This window comes from Halyomorpha halys, unplaced genomic scaffold (assembly GCF_000696795.3).
Source record: "Halyomorpha halys isolate HHAL.00 unplaced genomic scaffold, Hhal_1.1 Scaffold276.1, whole genome shotgun sequence".
Taxonomy (NCBI): domain Eukaryota; kingdom Metazoa; phylum Arthropoda; class Insecta; order Hemiptera; family Pentatomidae; genus Halyomorpha; species Halyomorpha halys.
In genome coordinates this window covers 591767-610292 of record NW_027105171.1, presented here as the reverse complement: position 1 = coordinate 610292, position 18526 = coordinate 591767, and the positions used below count along the sequence as shown (strand labels likewise).

The window sequence follows — 18526 nt, the reverse complement described above, 5'->3', positions numbered from 1 at the left end:
ACGAATTTTCGGAAAAAAATTCAAAATTATCGCCTTTGATTTCATTTTCAAAATTTAAAAAAATAAAAATAACTTTAGGTTAGGGCTCTATTTACTGCACCAAACGGCACAGACCGTATGATTTTTTTTCCAATCTGAAACCCATTTTTCGCCCCTACAATGAGTAAATCTACGTTAATGTAGACTGAAAGACCAGACACTTAGCTTTTCAACGGTTCTTTTAGCGTAGGAATTGAATAAAATGTAGAGGAGTAAGAACGATCATATGAATAACAGCCACAGGAAGAAAAAAAATAATCCTCATAAATCGAAGTGGAAAATTTTTAATTTCTTTGAAAAATGGTATTTAGCTCCTTATCGGAATACCGTCTTCAAAATCGCAAAGAGAAGAAGTTATGGGATTGACATTGAACTAAAATCAAAACCGCAAATGCGTACATACTGTCCAATCAACTCTCCAGCACTCAAGCTTATGTCCTGTGAGCCAGTGGTTATCTAGATCTTCACTTCTCCGCTGGCGAGGCTTCTCATACGCATTAGCTATATGAGTAAACACCTTTACTTGCTAATATTTAAATTTTAATTTTACCTATTACCTCGCCTCTCTGTTAATATATTTTGCCTATTTTTATTAATTATTAATACACTATGTAACTTAACAACCGAAAATAAATGTTAATTTTTAACAAAACCAAATCAGTGTGTTATTCTAGAGACATCCTAAGAAAATTCTTAGAGTTCTAAATAATTATAATGATATTCTACGAATCATAAGAAAAACCAAAAATTCAAGTGGGCTCCAAGACACTTGGTAATCGAAGAAAATGAATTGGCTGATCGAGAATCACTCGCGCTCCCGGAACAGTATAACGCAATTTTAATTTTGAAATAAGTAAACTCATTGAAAAAAAATTAAATATGGATGATAATCTATGTGGTATGGAAGATCAACAAATGAACTAATTAAAAGTATCACTAGCAAACTATAATAAGTCAAGTCCTGGGGTATCTGAAGCCGTAAGTGTCGGACTGGCACGCTGGGACTAGTTCTCACGTGACTCTTATTCCTACCTCATCCCGAGACAAACGCTACCAAAATATTAAAAGTATTTAAATTTTATTTTCACAAGATACATCATAAATGTGATTAAAAAAAATAATAATAAGCATAAACAAATAAGACATTACTTAAGAAAAATTTTAGAAAAAGACAAATTATTGTCAAATTTTATTTATAATACCGATTGTTTAAAAAAATGGCCTCTAAACTTAATTTATTATTCTATATTGTACTTTAGGGAGGTTAATACTCTTTAAAAATACAGATTCTATTTAAAAAAACAAAATTACTATAGGTATTGGCATCGAATGTTTATACAGCTAGTGTTTAAAGTGCTGCTACCAAATATTTTACATTAATTATGTGCTTCTTGAAAAAGTTTTATTGTCATTATTACTATTTCTTATACCATATGCTATGCAAAAATCTATATGGATGTTCCACCTTTAGTTTTCTTAAATTTCGTTCAACTGATTTTTCCAAATTTTAGTTTCTACTGCCTGGTATTGAGCATTTTAAGTCTGTTATCTAACTTCCTACTATTTTATATATCTGTATCCTATACATGCGGAACTAAAACTAGCCGATTTTTTAACTTTTATTTGATTCATAAAGTCATAATAATAAGATGAAAAAGACCTATTAGTTTCAAGCTCTATAGAATAAGACCCTCGAAGTCTGCTTGGTTGGGAATTTATAATTTCAGATTTAAAAATATTATGAAATTAAAAATAAAAAGCTTGGTATGGTTAGTGGCCATGCTAAGATGCAATAAACACACAAAGAATGAATGAGGGAAAAGTGAATGATAAACAGAATAGAGAAAAAACTAGAGCGGTTGTTCGTGATAGTTTGTATGAATTATTACTGCAAACGCAAAGACCACCTGTAACCTATTAACATTATTGTCCAAGTTTTATTAAAGCTCAACAAATGAGCCATTGAGATATTCATTCAACTGTTAGAGGAAAGATTTTGGTAAGGGATAACAGTTTTAATATTTTAAGTGGAGAAGACGGGGAGGGGAGGGAGGGGGGAGAGGGGGTACGGTCAGCAAAAAACACAAACAAAAATTTTGTTTTCCTGCCGACGTTTCGACCAGAATTTCACGTCTTCATCAGGGCTATAAAACAAAAGGAGAGAACAACCATGATTCAAAGAAATATAAAAATAAAAAGAAATAATAAACTAACAAAATATAATATTGTATTTCATCTTTCATCGTTATCAATCAGCTACTGTCTAATTCCGTGGTTTTTAATCAAATATTTTTTTATTTTCACTTTATTGATATGTATATTTCCAAATATGTTAGTTTATTATTGATTTTTATGTTTCTCTGAATGGTGGTTGTTATCTCTTGTTTTACAGTCTTAATAATCTGAAATTCAGGTCGAAGCGTTGAATAAATATTTTTTTGTTTATTTGTGGGTTTTTTTCTGTTGACCGCACCCCCGACTACCTTCTGCATTTATTAATCTACAGTCAACTGTCTACCCTTCTTCTTTAATATTTTAAGATTTGTCAGTTACAAGCATATTCAACAATTAAAGAACACTTGAAGCTAAGCTATTAATTAATTATTGAAAATTAACATATTTCTATTGAGAATATAATATTATTTTTTTTAAATATTTAAAAGCTTACATTTTTTTTTTTTTTCATTTAAGGTTTAGTGACGCACGCTGACATATGATGGATGTCCTAAGGTGATATTTACGCCTATGATTCGTTCACTGTTGGTTTTCTTAAAAGAGTTTATCTAAAATTTACCATATTTGCCAAAAAATCAAACCAAAAATATTGTTTTTATAAACTCATTAAAACTAAAAACACGCTATCAAATCGGTTTTTATTTTATTTATTTTTTCTTAGTTATTGGTCCTCTTTTTTTAACCTATATTCGGAATTTAGTTAATCAGACAAAAGTGGCATGTACAACCCAAGTATGTATGACGTGGGCGAAACTGCAGGATATGGCCGGCAATTCAAAATAATAGTTTCTATTTTTCTTGGATCGTTTTCAAGTAGATTATTTACTGTAATCCAAAAATACTACGATTATTTAGTCAGCGAATTTTTCAATGATATCGGATGATAATTACTTAATTATGAATAGATATGTGTGTTTTTTCGCTGAACGGATAATGAATAACGTTCTTATTCATAAATAAATAAAAAATAATAATAAAATGATGGTTGCACTCGAATAGGAATAAGCCGACTTTTTTTTTGCCGTGCGACCTTGCCGCTGGAAGGGCCGGGAGCCTGAGCTCGGGGAGGAGGGGAGCCGGCACGCTCGATGCGCCCAGTGCTAGAGCCGGCAACCATGGACAAGCTGGTGACCGTGTTCGACGTAGAGGCCTTTATCGACGAGGTCAAGCAGCGGCCCGCCATCTGGGACATATCATACCCGGATTACACGGACAAGATCAAGAAGCAGCAGGCATGGAAGGATATTTGCGTAGTGTTCAGGAAAGACTACGATCAGCTCGACAAGGAAGCCAAACTGGCTATTGGTGAGTATCCACCGATCTTACAATGAGTCACTCTGTACTAATATTTCAATTAAATTAATCACCAAGTTTAATTGTAGATTGTAAAATACTTAGAGTATGCAAAATCCATTTCTGTCAAAAAAATATCCAACAAAACTCGTGTTGAATTATTAAATTTTATAACTATGTGAACCAATTACAACATTAAAGAAATGCTTTATATGAATAAAGGATATCCTCAAAAAAGTTTTTCTTTTTACAAAAGTTTAAAAGTTCTCTATTTACCTCCAATTTCCTATGAATTATATCGAATATACCTTGTACTAGAATAAAAAGAAATAGGTACAAAGTTATAAACATCGAAAGTATATAATGAATCATTTATTGTAAAAACATTTTTGCAGACACTTCCCGCGCTTGACAGTTGGTACATGATCGCGTCCAGGAAGTGTCAAAATAACCGAGTGTCTCACCTGCGGTCGACCTCACTTCCGTTTCAACTGAACCATTACCAACGTCTTATTCAAACTCCTGAGAATTGTGCAGTATCCTCAAAGGGTTTAGTCATGCTGTAATTTTACTGGAACATCGAACATAAAATCAAGTCGTGTATATAATAGCAATAATAATATAGGCTTAACGAACCCGAGGGTTCGATATAGTACCTCCAATCGTTCTCATTAAACAACTGTTCAGTGTTTATTAACATTTTGCCCACCTTATTCGCGGCAATAACCTTAATTTGTCGAACTAATTAGTTTGACAAATTACGGTTAGTAGTTAGAAACCGTCTTGAAGTCGCCAGAAATGCGTTTTCGTGTTGTTTGGATTTAAATGCTGCACTATACCCCAGTTTACACTTTTATTTACGATATTATACCTGTTCGAATTAACGTTTTCATTATCACTGTTTAAGAATTATAAGTAAAAAAAATTTCTTACTTTATTAAATTAATTTTCTAATGAGTAAGAGTTTCAGAACAGCAAAAATGCTTTTCCTTGTTAAGTATGATAGAAAATCATACATAAAGACCTTAGTGTTCCCTATCTAGCCCGAACCAGATATCACTCCTTTATTATAAACTCCCTAACCACTCAAACCCCCTAGTTTCTAACCTTGCTTCCTCTTCCATTCCTGATAATCCTCCGAGGTGCCTGAAAAGAACCGATGGCCACGAGACCTGCTAATATAAAATGTCATTAGAGTGCTACCAATGGGTAGTTTCTCTACACGCCTGTAACACTCCAATTTAACTTAGATCACATTTACTAAATGTATTATAATGTATAGTTGAAAATAGCGATAAATAAATATTAAAAAAAAAAAAGTATGATAGGAACATATTTTAAAAATTATTTGGAGATTTATGTACTTTAAGCTGAATTTAACCAATTTAGGAACTTAAATATCAAGTGGCAACGTGACAAATACCAAATATGTAGGCTCAAGCAAATATTTTTTAACCTAATCAAGAAATTGTTTTCATCTACTTCCCGAATTAAAATTATTAAATTCAAATAGGGACAATATGAAGTCTCTCTATCTATTTGATATATTTAAATTTGGTTCGTATTTGAATAGATTGTGGCTTTGCATGAGACCACCGTGCCTATCTACAAGAATTTCGTTAATTTAAAGCGAAATGCAGAGCAAAGATACTACATCTACAAAATTAATTATGAGTTATACATTTTGAAACACCTTTCACGACTACCAGAAAACTATAAAACTAAATTACGTTTATAGAAGCTTGTAAGGAAACAGATCTCAAAATAAATATATGGTTAGCAGCAGAAATGACAATAATTTTGATAATATAGATAAAGACGAAAATACATTTGAGCATATAGAAACGTTTGAGTATTTTGGGTGTACGGTGACTAGGAAAAACGAAAATTATGAGGAAATAAATGCTAGGTTAAAGGCGGGAAATGCTTGTTATTTCTTAATTTCGAAATTGCTTAGCTCGTGCCCGCTGTCGAAATCTTAAAAGTTAGAATTTAAATACTATCATCTTTCCTATGGTTACGAAACTTACGGGTCCGAAACGTGACCTCCTACAATGAAGAAGGAGGTTACGCCGCCTTAAGGTTTTTAAAAAATTAAGTATTGCGCAAAATATTCGAAGCGAAGAAGTTAATCGGTAAATTTAGAAGTCTACAACAACGCCCCATAGAGGAAACTACACCCTGTAAATATCATTCAAGTTATAGCATTGATACGAATAAGACGGGCGGGTAAGGTCGTGGGGCTTACCAACGAACGGATCCCTAAAAAATTAAAAACACTGAACCGACAGGTTAAGGGGCCTCTACATGTTGGCCAAGCCAAGGCGAACTCGGGCATGCCCGAGCATGTGGATGGGTGGCTTGTACGAGTTGGCCTAAGCTCGTTGCCGATCTGTCAAGAGTCGGTTTTTGGACACAGATCAAAGCGGTTCGTGAGAGCACTCGTGTAGCATCTCCACCATTGTTCTTTGTCTAGCTGCAACTGAGAGCTGTTAGGAGGTTGTAGTTAATTTTTATAATAAGTTTTATATTTAATCTTATTTATTTATATTTAATTTCCTTTCATTTTCTTTTTTTTGTAATAAAAATAATATAATCCCAGTGGAATGGCTGGAACCATTTTTCGTCCGCCATGCTTGCCTCTCTGAATAACACTGACATGTGGATGGTCCGCTCTTTGTTTACCGAGCATTTGTACAAGCCTCTGATTCACGGCGAGCGGCCAACATATGGATCCGCCTTTAGCGTCCGAGGAGTAGACCGAAGCGTACCTGCATCTAGACTGGTGATCTGGGTTTGGAAAAGCATCAGTGGAGAGAAGTGTATGTTCACCGATTGGTGGTATCGGCATCGAACCCTTAGGTTCGTTGAACCTGATTTTTACAAGTGTTCTTTCTTCTAACTTCTTCGATACATTTGATTTCCAAATAATATATGTTAAGCCGCTAAGTGTATTAAATTATTTCAAGTGTAATTTGAGGACATTATCAGTAGTAAAGCACTGTGCTACTAACTCCAAAGACCTAGGGTCGAATCCGGCAGTGATATATAATTATTTATTCTGTTACTTCTCCTTGAGTCGAACCTCTGGGTTCTACTCAGCCTCATAAAGTGGGTACTCTTAACTGGGGAAAAAAATTTGGCAGTCAAGCATGATTCTGATAAAATCACCTCTTTGCGCAACAATTGGTCCAGTACTTCTTTACAAAGTATTGTAACCCTTCATGGGTTGTAGAGGTACAGATTTATTTATATATACTATATTTGTATCCAAATATCTTTATGTTTGGTCTGTATCAAATTAGTTTTCTGACAAAAAGAACACAATGACAGCGAAGTGTATTATTTGTTTCATTGTTGCAGAGGATTCTAATTTTATTTATAATACACAGTCCATTTTCACAACATAATAATAAGATTGTTGTTAGTACTTCCATAATCTGAAATTTGTATTTCCTTCCATAGGAATAATCCAAAAATATGATTCAAGATAGTGCTTTATAAAACAGGAAGCTAGTTAAATCCTCGTGGTGTTCTTATAGTCATTTTGTACCAATGTGGTCGATGAGATATTTTAAAAATTTAGTTTTATAATTATATCAATTCATCTTAAGTGTATATGGCCCATCATGTACTATCAAACCACTTCAGTGTCAAGAACCACTAAGCGGTTGTCGTGTTATGTTGTGCTGTCCATATGCTATCGTTCAGTAATTGCAAAATATTGCCAAACTGTGACTGATATGCATTCTATCGTTTGTATCATATGTTATTGAACACTAATTATTCTATTTTTAAGACGTCAAGAATGTCACTTAAAAAATAGAGTGGTCTCAATGGCTTTTTAACTGATATAGGAGTCTGAACGAGTTTTGAGGTTTTTCTGTAAGATGAAAATTGCATTAATTTTTTGTATTATCTTTGTTTGAAGTACCATCTTATATCTTATATCTGATTGTTTTTATTTACTTTCAATCTTATTAACAAGTTTAATATTCCTCTGTCTCCATTCTGCAACTCATCAACAGTTCAAGAGTGATATATAGTCTTATTTTTAAAAGTTGTGCCTTATTATTGTTTATATTTGGTTTATTAAATAAGTGTGATATGGTGCCTTGTGAATCAATAATATATTTTTAAACGTTATTCATTACTGTTTGAACAATATAAATAAATTTTGATTTTCTTATGGACGATCTATTCAAAAGTTTTGTTTCCTTCTTCACCAGTAGTAAACTTTTCTACTTTCTCATGGAGTTTTGTCAAATTTTTGCCATAAGTACGTTTAAAGTGACCTGTTCTGCACAGTTAGGTCAATTAACTATTTCAACAAGGAACTATAAGATTCCGTCTATTACTGGGAAATAGTTGCTTTCTGTTCCGGAATGATAATTAGCATCTATTCATGCACTTAAATTTCAATTCCGTTATATTTAATGCGGCCTAAAATATAAAAAATAATTCGCGCCATGTATGTCATACTATTTATTTATTTTTTGTGTGAGCATTAGGTACTTCCATACACATAGAACGCAACACCTTAAAGTTCTGCGAATTTTAATGAGAATCAAGGATTATTAATTTGGAATATATCACGGATGACCGATGCTGGCGGATCTAAATGAAACCTTACGTGATAAGGACTTCACATGGCAAAAATTGAATATTACTTTTGATAATCGATCGTACGAAATCCATATTTAAACTTTATCTTAACTTCTTTTACTCTGAGAAAAACTCTCAGCCCAATATCCATAATAGTTTTAAAATAATTGTAAAAAAAGTAGTTTATGTATAAAAACAAATTATTTAGTTCTAACTTGGGGAAGGTGAGGGGGTTACACCGTGTTATAATTTTTACAAATTATAACTCAATAAAATAAAAAATAAAATGAAAATCCAATTGTTTACGATCCAAATTTATTATCTCACCGTATATGTAAAATAAAATATTACATAGTGGTTTTATTTAAAATATTACACAGTTATGACAAAAAACATTTTTATATAATAGAGAGATGGAAGTTATTTGAATTTTTTCTTCAAACAATTCGTTTGAAAATCTGATTTAGGTGGAATAGGGCTCTTTATATAGACTATGCCATAATTATTTTGTTATTACATTATATTAAAAAATGCTAATATTTTATATCTTTACAGCAAATGATCTGCATCGGAAATGGAAAAATCTGCGACAATGTTTCAGAAGAGAATTAGATAAAAGAAAAAATGATAAATCGAGGCCTGGTAGAAATGGCAAAAGTGCATATGTCTACTATGACCTACTATCATTCCTCGTTCCCGTCATGGGTAGCAAAAGGTACGTTTCTAAAAATTGTGTTTTAATTACAGTAATAAAATTAATATTAATAATCACGAATCATTCTAGCCATTCCCGAGCCGTCTCAAATGTGGATGAAGAAGACGATGAAACAGCCATCCAGTCTGAAGATAACAGAGACTCCATCCCTCAGCTACAATCGCAACCCTCGTATTTTATCCCAAAGAAGAGGAAACATGATAATGAGCAGATCGCGGAGTTGTACGGAGTCATGAAGCAGAACTTGAGCGAACGAAATACCGCTCACAACGACGAAGATGATGATAAACACTTCCTGCTCTCCCTCCTGAAACCGATGCGCTGCATATCGCCTCACTTAAAGTTCAGCCTGAGGACAGAAATCATGCAGGTTGTTGGAAGGTACTACAATGCTAGCCTGCCTCAAAATTCCTTTTCGAATGCTACACAAACGAATTTTCCGCCAAGTTATTTTTCCACACCTTTTTCACAAGTTCATAAGTTAGCACTGCCTCGACACCCGTCATTTTTAGCTTCTCAACATTTTTCGCACGCTGCGAATTCTATGCCTGTTTCGTCGCCTGCTTCTTCCGATGAATCGGTATTGGATTTTTCCGATATGTGAAACAAAAATGTGATATGTGATACTTGATACAGAGACTGAACTGTATCAGTGATAGATTCTCCATATATATATATGTATATTAGACTAAATGTATATCTATGTATATAATATCTTTTAGTACTTATAAATTCTAGTTATTAGTTTACTATAGAAATTTTATATTTTTGAAATTTGAGTGATCTCCAAAATTAAAATTAAATTGTAAATATGTAAGAAATACTAATTTTTTTTCCAAATGTTAAAGGCAAAAAAATGTTTAAAAAAAAAAAAAGTAGCTCATTTGCTGCAACGTCATATCTCGAAAATTTTTAGGTTAATGTCACAGGAACGAACAGTTGGAATGATATAAACCTTCAACAAATCAAGCACCATTTTTATGATATTAAAGACAAATTAGCCATTTTACAGTGAAAAATTGCAAATTCAAAGTTTTTAACGCAAATACACGGTTTGAGGTCCTCAGAGTCCAAAAAACCAAGTCCTACAGAATGGTTTTTATGTGAGTTTCTCATGTGTATGCGCCCAGTCTAGCTTAAAAACCAAAAGTTGTACAAAACTGACATAGCTGGGATATAACAGCTACTTTTTCGTTAAAATCGACGAGCCGAAATTGTCAACGGGAAAACCCGATACCATCCGATCTACACAATACTTGGAGTCGTATGAAGGATGGTAAGCGAAACTTGTAGTACAAACTAATATGGTATTAAAAATTTCAAATGCATCACCCGAAAAACTCTGAATTATTGCTTTTGACATTGCAGCATATGAGTGATAAATAAAACTGATTCTATATAAGTACGATTAGCTGGTAAATATTACTTTAAATAAGAAATTTCAATATTAGGAATTGCTAGTTAGCTTTAAATAAATTTCTAAACAAAATGTTGGCCAGTATAATAAAAATGTATGACATTGGTTTTTATTTCTTAATTACATTTTTAAATTAATTATTAACAGTGAATTTCTTAAAAGACTACGTATATCAAATGATGTAAGTGAACTAGCTTATTTCAATATAAAACACGTTTGTATTTAATTTTAATTATTTTGAACCGACTATATCCCATATTAAAATTATATAAGAGAAACAATTGAAAAATGTTTCTTGCCTCAGAACTGGAATAGTACTTAGTTATAAATTAAGTAGTACCCTATTCTAGAGAAAGGTAAGCTAGTTAATCATTTTCGGAGTTGTTTGAAGGTGGAAACCAGACAAATTTTAATTCTGTAAGCATCAATTTAATGAAATGATATGCTTGTCAAAATGCTGTTAAATTATTTTGAAAAAGAAAAGAAAAATGAAGGATAAAAGAATAGAGATGGATTAAAAATGCTATCCTATAATAAATAAAACTTTTTCTAGCAATATTCCTTCAAGGTGCGCAGAAGAAATTTAGCTTCTTGGGAATATTGTGACTATCCGATTTTATATAAGTATAAAAATACAATCAATTGACAATGAAGTTAAAAGATTTTATCTAAAAAACAAAAGTCTTTTTAGTGTCATTGAACATAACTTTTATATTTCAGTTATTATCACAAATTTTATTGTTATACAAAAATATTAAATTTTAAATCTACAAGTAACATCATACGCTGTTATCTCATTACGAAATGAAAGTCGTAAGAAATTCATTGTATCAAGAAATTTTTTTAAGTATGAGGTAAGATACATTATTAATTTTTTTTAAGTATTTACTTCATGAAAAATTAAATTTTCTGTTCCTATAAATGTGATGCTAACTAATAAGAAGTTTATAAAATGAGAAATAACTATAAAAAAAGACATGGAAGCGAAAATCGAGCGTACAAATTAGATACATTCCCTTGTAAAACTAAAAAATTAAAGTAAAAATTAAAACATTGACAATGTTACAATGTTTGGCAATTACAATGTTTGGCAATTACAATGTTTTGCCTTGAACTTTCGGTCATTGACCATAACGTAATAATATTCTCATAAGAAAACAAATTTCCTAACGATTCATAACTAAAGCCGGAAATGCCAAAAACTTCAATTAAAAAAAAAATCAGCAACAATATTTAAGACCGAAGGCCTCAATAGTCAAATATGGGGGATGGAAGATTCTTTGCCAATCAAATAAAATAAAATCCTCCAAGTGCACTGAGGCATAGTGCATTATTCTGAACAACTTCTGGTTGCATACTAAGTGTTACAATAGTTTGTCGCATTCTGAGGAAATGCTTCATTTGAATAGAGGCACATGTAAAAAAAAAAAAAATTGGGCCATGACAAAAGAAGAGTGAAGTTCTGGTTTTATATGAAGTTGGACATATTACAAAGATAGTAACATGGTCTGCGGCTTTTTATTTACTGAATCGTATAGTCCTATAGACTTTCCTAAAGTGTTGTTACAAATTAACTCCAAGCTACTCTACAATCAATAAGATACCTCAAACACAAAATAAAAAATGTCAAAAATAAAATATGTGCCACTTTTCAAGTAAAGTAGTGATATGGTTATCATGAAAGAATAGCCCAAAAAAGTCTTTCATCAGCACAAGTAAAATCAATAACAGAAAAAGGTTAATGTTCCCAAATAATTTTCTAAAGAAGACAGACGAATTTTGGAATGATATAATGTTTACAGAGGTGTAACCTTTTTAAATAAATGCTTCTGAATTCTGAAAAATTATGGTTTGTTGAAAACCAAACACAGAACTTAAATTTTAAAAAGTATATGTAAGGCAGTCAAATATAGTTTAGGGTTGTTTTCATCCAAGAGGGTTGTTTGTAATCTTGTTCTCATTGACAGAATTTCGGATCAATCACCTGATATGAATTCATTTGAACAAATCGCTCCTTTCCTTAATTAGTGGTACATCTTGCACAAGAAAATGTTCTGATTTATTTTTTAATTAGACGTATTCCAAAGATATCATAGCCTGGGGTTTCTTTCTCTACTGTGTTCCCTCTATAGACTGTCCCAAAGCTAGTAGGGTTGTCAAAAAATATCCACAGTCAACATTACAATTTATATAATAATTAAAAAACAAATTAAATATCTTTTTTTGTAAGATGTGCCACTACTCAAGCTAAGCAGCGATATGTAGGACTACCTAGAAAGAGAAATTTGGAAATATGATATTTAAAATGAAAACTATCTGAACAAAAAATTAATTCTTATATTTAACAAAATAGGAAAAAAAACTTAGTTACTAACGTTAGTAGTTAGTTATTAACTAGACGATTAGTTAAATCAATGTTGAAAATAAAACGAAAAGGTTTACTGATATTGTTACTAAATTGATTTAACTCTTTATTTAATTTGTTTATAAATTCAATTGTGTTTTTCCAAATACTTTTGATACATATAGCTATGATATTTTTGAAGCAGTTCTGTTAAAACTGAGTGAAATAAAACTATTTTAAAATGTGTAAAATAAAACTATTTTAAAATGTGTAAAATAAAACTATTTTGGGTTTGATTATTCAGTATTATACCCTTAACATCAACAAATAAGTAACAAATACTCATAAAATAAGTTAATTAACAAAAACCAAGTAAAAGTCAATGTCTCATTAAATTCCAAACACTTTTTTAACTCAGTGTGTATGCTAATAACGTATTTAATATGTATCCATCTTATTCATTTAGTCGAGTAAGTTCTTACATCTATTAAGAAATGTGATGGCACTATGATCTGTTTTTACTACTATTTTATATCTTGTAGTAAATTTTTTGGGTAAAACATGCACAATGGCCAATAATTCTTTCTCAAAGGAGTAATAATTTAATCCACTACCTTTGAATGTCTTACTACAATATAAAATGATATTTTCTATTTTGATCTATCTGGTATAATATACATCTTCGAGGAAAATTTGAACCATCAGTTGAATATAGAAGATTATATTTAAATTAGGGCACAAAGTTGCTCAAAGCCTTTGTTATGTTCATTTAACCATTTAATATTTTTAATAAAGATTAGGATAGTTTTCACAAAATTTATTATAGAAATTTACAAATCTTATAAAACTGCTTAATAGTTCTTGGTTGTTTGAATTAAATTATCTAGATGAAAGATGAAAAGACAAAGGAAAAATAGATCAAGATGACCAAAACAAAACTCAAAATTTATGAAGAAGTGAAAGATATATGTGCTAATTTAAAAAAAAAAAAAAAATGTCAGAATAAACTTGAAATAAATAAATGTACACTAGAAGAAATTTTAAACAACAATATCATATAAATATTTGATTTGAGTTATATTAACGGCATCACATTACTAGAAAAAAAAATCTGTCTGGATGACTGGAAGAACCAAATTTTTTCCAACTAATTCTTCATTTTCTTCATACAAAAACGTTTTATATAACAAATAACTCAACTTCTGTATCAATTAATATCTTTGGGTATTTTTTTTATCTGACCTCATCTTCCTGAATAGACTTAGTTATCTTGTGTTGGTTGTGTTTTGGGGTTAATCTCTTTTCTACTTATAGTTTATTCATATTTTTGTTTCCTAACTTCTTGCTTAACATCTTCATTAAATGTTTTTCTCCTGATTATTAAGGTTATAATTACTACTGCTACTACTAATATTACAGTCTGGGGTGGGCCTTGGCTTCCCTCACAGCATTCCACCAGTCCTCTCTGGACAGCGCTTTTGTTCTTCAATTTGTCGAACTAAGTGCTGCAAAGTTCTTCACAACATCCTGGATCCAATCTATCTGAAAACGTCTTTTTCTTTTAACGCCTTACAATGTCCTACTCAAAATCTTTTTTGGCATTCTGCCATCCTCCATTCTTGTTAGGTTACCCAATCATTCAATTGTTCTGGCTCATATAAGAAAAAATATGTCACAGAATCTGTAAAGCTCATATAATTTGCAGTTCTTCATTCACCCCCTTTACACCAAAGGTCCATATATATTTATAATAATTATGTTCTATTCTCAATTATTGATTATTTTTGCCTGAAAATCAGAATGAAAACAAGAACGTTTACATTCTGATTTTCAGGGTATCAATTAGAAGTGTTTGTATTATTCTGATATTTCTTTTACCTTTTTTTAGGATAATATGGTTTGTTATTGTTTTCTCTACTATGTTTCTAGCAAAATGATTTTAAAATTTCAGAAATTAATATTGTTATAAAAAAAAAATAAAAATAAAAACTACGTATGCTGAACTATTAACTAAAATTGATTAATTAATTAAAGCAGAATTATTAACTTGCAATTTTAATTATCATTGATTGTATTAATCACAAATTAACATTTTTTAGTCAGACATAGTTTGTATTTCAATATTTTAAAATAACCTGACCATTGAAAATAAAGACAAAATAAAAACATAACAACATATTAGTGAATCAGAATATCCAAACCTTATTTTTGGAAATGTAAGTTATATTATTATTCCTCTCTGTCTTCTCTGGATCTCTTTTCCTTCCTATGCCCTTTGTCCTTTCGTCAAGACCTACAGCAAATACCTGCAGGACTGGCTACCCTCTCAACTATAAGCGAATATCTTACAAAGGGATTATCTATTCCTGTAGGGACCTAAAATGAATACCTCTTGGACTTGCCATTCCTTTCATGAATGGAAGTGAATATCTTACAAAGCGGAGTTTCCATCCTAAGGGAATTAATTATGCCTGTAAAACTCGCCAATCTTCTTGTCAATTTACCACCTATCCAGCACACCTTACCTATGAAATATGTATTGTCGAGGCCTTCTGATGCAGAGTACCTCACCTCTGAAATTGGTGCCAGTACAAATCATACACAGTACCTCGTCATTCTAATAATGAGTTAATTTTCTCTTTCTTATTTTTCCATTTCATTCCATTCTAGATTAGAATTTTACTGTCCTATTTTTAACCATCTCTTATTTTGCATCTATCATTAAATTAAATTATTTTTTTTAAGTGACTACATCCTTTTCTATTTTCTCATTTAATCTCCCTATATTCACGTTGTTCTTATTTAATTCAGAATTTAATTTAAATGATTTTAATCTTGAACTCAAATTCCTTTAAGTGGAATTTTTATTAGACTAATCGAACTTTTCATTCATATATGATCTTACCAAATTCAAATTTTTTTTCATCTAATCCAAATTTTTATCTATATTTGAATTAACAAATTTTTAAGTTTCATACTATTAAAAATACCTCCTCCTTATTCCCCTCCCTATCTTGTGATTTTTTTTCCAATCTAAATCTCAAAATAAATCTTTCCTTATCACCCAATTCTTTTTTAGCATGACAAAAATATCCTTTGTGGTGTCGCCAAATATTTTAAGTTTCTCTCTCACTAATTATTGTTTTTAATTTTAAAATATTATTTTGATTATAATAATATTTACGAGATATTACTTCATATTTTTGTAACTATTCAAACTCATATTATATTGAGTAATGATTGATTTCCACCCTGTGATTAACAAGGCCTTGGAGTAACCCATACTAACCAGCCTGTGAGCTACTCGAGAGCAAGATATCTACAGCAGAATGGATCCAACAAAGGTATAGGAACCGTCAATGCTATGTTTCAAGGACAAAATTAGGTCAAAGTATGAGAGCCCCAGCAACTTATATGCTCTTACAACAAGTTACCTTGAGGAAAAATAGGTAGGTTCTACATATTTAAGATGAGTGTGGAAAGGGTATGGCTACAGATCTCTGTCCTTGTCCTTGCCCATTAAAAGTTAGTCATCAATGAGTTGCCAGGAGGGCATGAAGTGGAGCTGTTTCCTATCTCAGCCTTGTCAACACCAACTTAGCAGATCAAGATACTTGCAGAGGCTCTAACCAAGACCAATTTAAGGACTTCTCCAATAAAAAATGTTACAATTTAGGCACCATAAGTTTAACAATTTGGTTTCAGATTTTTTATTAGCTTTATAGTATTAGGTGTAACTCTTTTTGACCATTTCTAAAATCTTGAAGTTAAGATAAATCAACACCCGGAGCCTTCTGATGTGTTGACCTGAGTGGTCGCTTAGTCTGCTTACCACTTAATCTGCCTCTATATGACAATCTCCTCAGTGAATACTACTAGTGAAAAGGAAAAAATGAGAGTAGTACTGCCAAAACAGAAGCAACCTTCCTGAAAGATATAATTGCTAGAACGATAACCATGAATATTCCAGGATTTAGAGTAAGCACTATTGAGGTGGTAAACTTGATGACCATCCAGAGTAAAACTCTGTTACGATTAAACAGATTGTTAATTTTTGCTAGCAAGTGGTGTGAATCTTAACAGGAGGAGTACTTATGGACCTCCACATATAAGGCATGGTTATCCTACTGGTTACTAACCTATCTTAGTCAGAGTGAGATTCATTCTCTCATTTACTTCGAGCTCATTTTCTTTTACAAGAAAATTCTTCACTGTCAAGTTAAAGTTGTCATATATCATACTCTATTCATCAATGACAATCTATTTGGTAATGACAGTTGGTACCTCTGTTACCATCCACATGTGGATGCAGGAGCATTCCTAAAACAACTTACAAGGTGAGAGGGAAAATCTAAAATTAAGATATTGAATTTCATAACTCAATGGAAGTTTAGGAAGGTTCTCTTGAAAACTTCCCTTTTCCTAAATATTTTTGGATAACTAGTGGTTATAAGTAATTTTAAGTATAATAACCTCTTTGAATAATGTTTTATCAAAATTGTTCCAGTTTAAAGCAAATTTTGAAATCTTGAATTTTCCAATTTTTGGGTTTTTCAAATTCTTTGGGAAAAGACACCTTTACTAACCCTTCCCCCTCCCGTAATGACGTCTCTGTGTGAATGATCTGCATCTTGTAATTTGTGCTTTTTATACCTACGAAATGAGCTTGATTCCTGTATTCCACGTTAAACTTTCTAGATACTGTTTTTCTAATTTATGATCTATGTTTGAGAAACAACAGTAACGGATCTAGACCTTGCGGAGAAATACGCTACTGTAGGTTCAGGGCGATACGATATTGTGGGTTCTGGGTGATACAATATTGTGGGTCACTCTTTGGAAGGGGGTTAATGTTATATCTCCAAAGAGGAAGTTTTAGCTATTAAAACTCTAGCCATCCATCATTAGAGCTCAAAGGGTGAAGATGGAGAAAAATATATTAATTTTGTATTTTAGTAAAGACATTTCTTTCTTTTTTTCCTCCTACGCCACAGGGTTGTGGCTCTTCCGTCATAAGGGTTCCGGCAACACAATAAAGCGTCGCAAACTTGGACTACTTACTCTCATTTTCACTAAAACCCCTCTTTACGTCATCGATGCGAGGGCAGTCATATAGGTGGTTAGATGTCATGTCCACCTCGAAGCAAAACAAGCAACGAGGATTATCTCTTGCCCCAATTCCGTGAAGATGTGCATCCAAGTAATCCTGCCCAGTTATAGCTCTAAATCGCTAAAAGCGGCAACCGGTACGTGGCGGGGAAGGTCACTCAGGTATGCGATCACTTGAACTGATGAGGGCAGCCCACTGCTTTCCTTCTGCAAACTCCCGATAGATTTGTTGCTGCTCATTTCTCAAGGCCTTTGCAATATTTTCAGGTAATAGCAACTTCAGAGCCAAACATATAGCGTGAATTCGCCCATCAAAGTTGCTGGCAAGGCAACCAACAGGTGCAGCTACATATCTCAACGCCGAATACACATCTTCTTCTCCGTTTCCTCTGGCTCCAATGGCTGATTCATCATTGTATGTATGCAGGCATTCTTTCTCCGGAAATCGGGTTGTGCAAATTGGAGTATTCTGCTTGAAGACTGCCGATGATAGGCTGGTTTAAAAGCTGACCATGCGGCGAGAAATCAGGTCTTGAGCTGATGATAACTGTTCGGAGTTCTGAAAGGACTGGACAAGGCCATACTCTTCCCTAAGGGATTTGTCTACGAAAAGGGAAGACATGATATAATCTACAATCAAATTATTAATTTTGTATTTTAGTAAAGACATTTCCTTCTTTTTTTCCTCCTACGCCACAGGGTTGTGGCTCTTCCGTCATAAGGGTTCCGGCAACACAATAAAGCGTCGCAAACTTGGACTACTTACTCT

At 32.2% G+C, this 18526-nt stretch overlaps 1 protein-coding gene across 1 annotated transcript; it reads left to right on the top strand.

Annotated features, from left to right (window-relative positions):
- Window positions 1–3361: 3361 nt before the first annotated feature.
- On the top strand, window positions 3362–10536 carry LOC106680663 (uncharacterized). Its single transcript, XM_014420532.3, has 3 exons — window positions 3362–3579; window positions 8728–8887; window positions 8957–10536. The coding sequence occupies exons 1-3, from the start codon at window positions 3363–3365 to the stop codon at window positions 9489–9491; spliced, it is 912 nt and encodes a 303-aa protein (XP_014276018.2). The 5' UTR covers window position 3362; the 3' UTR covers window positions 9492–10536.
- Window positions 10537–18526: the final 7990 nt, after the last annotated feature.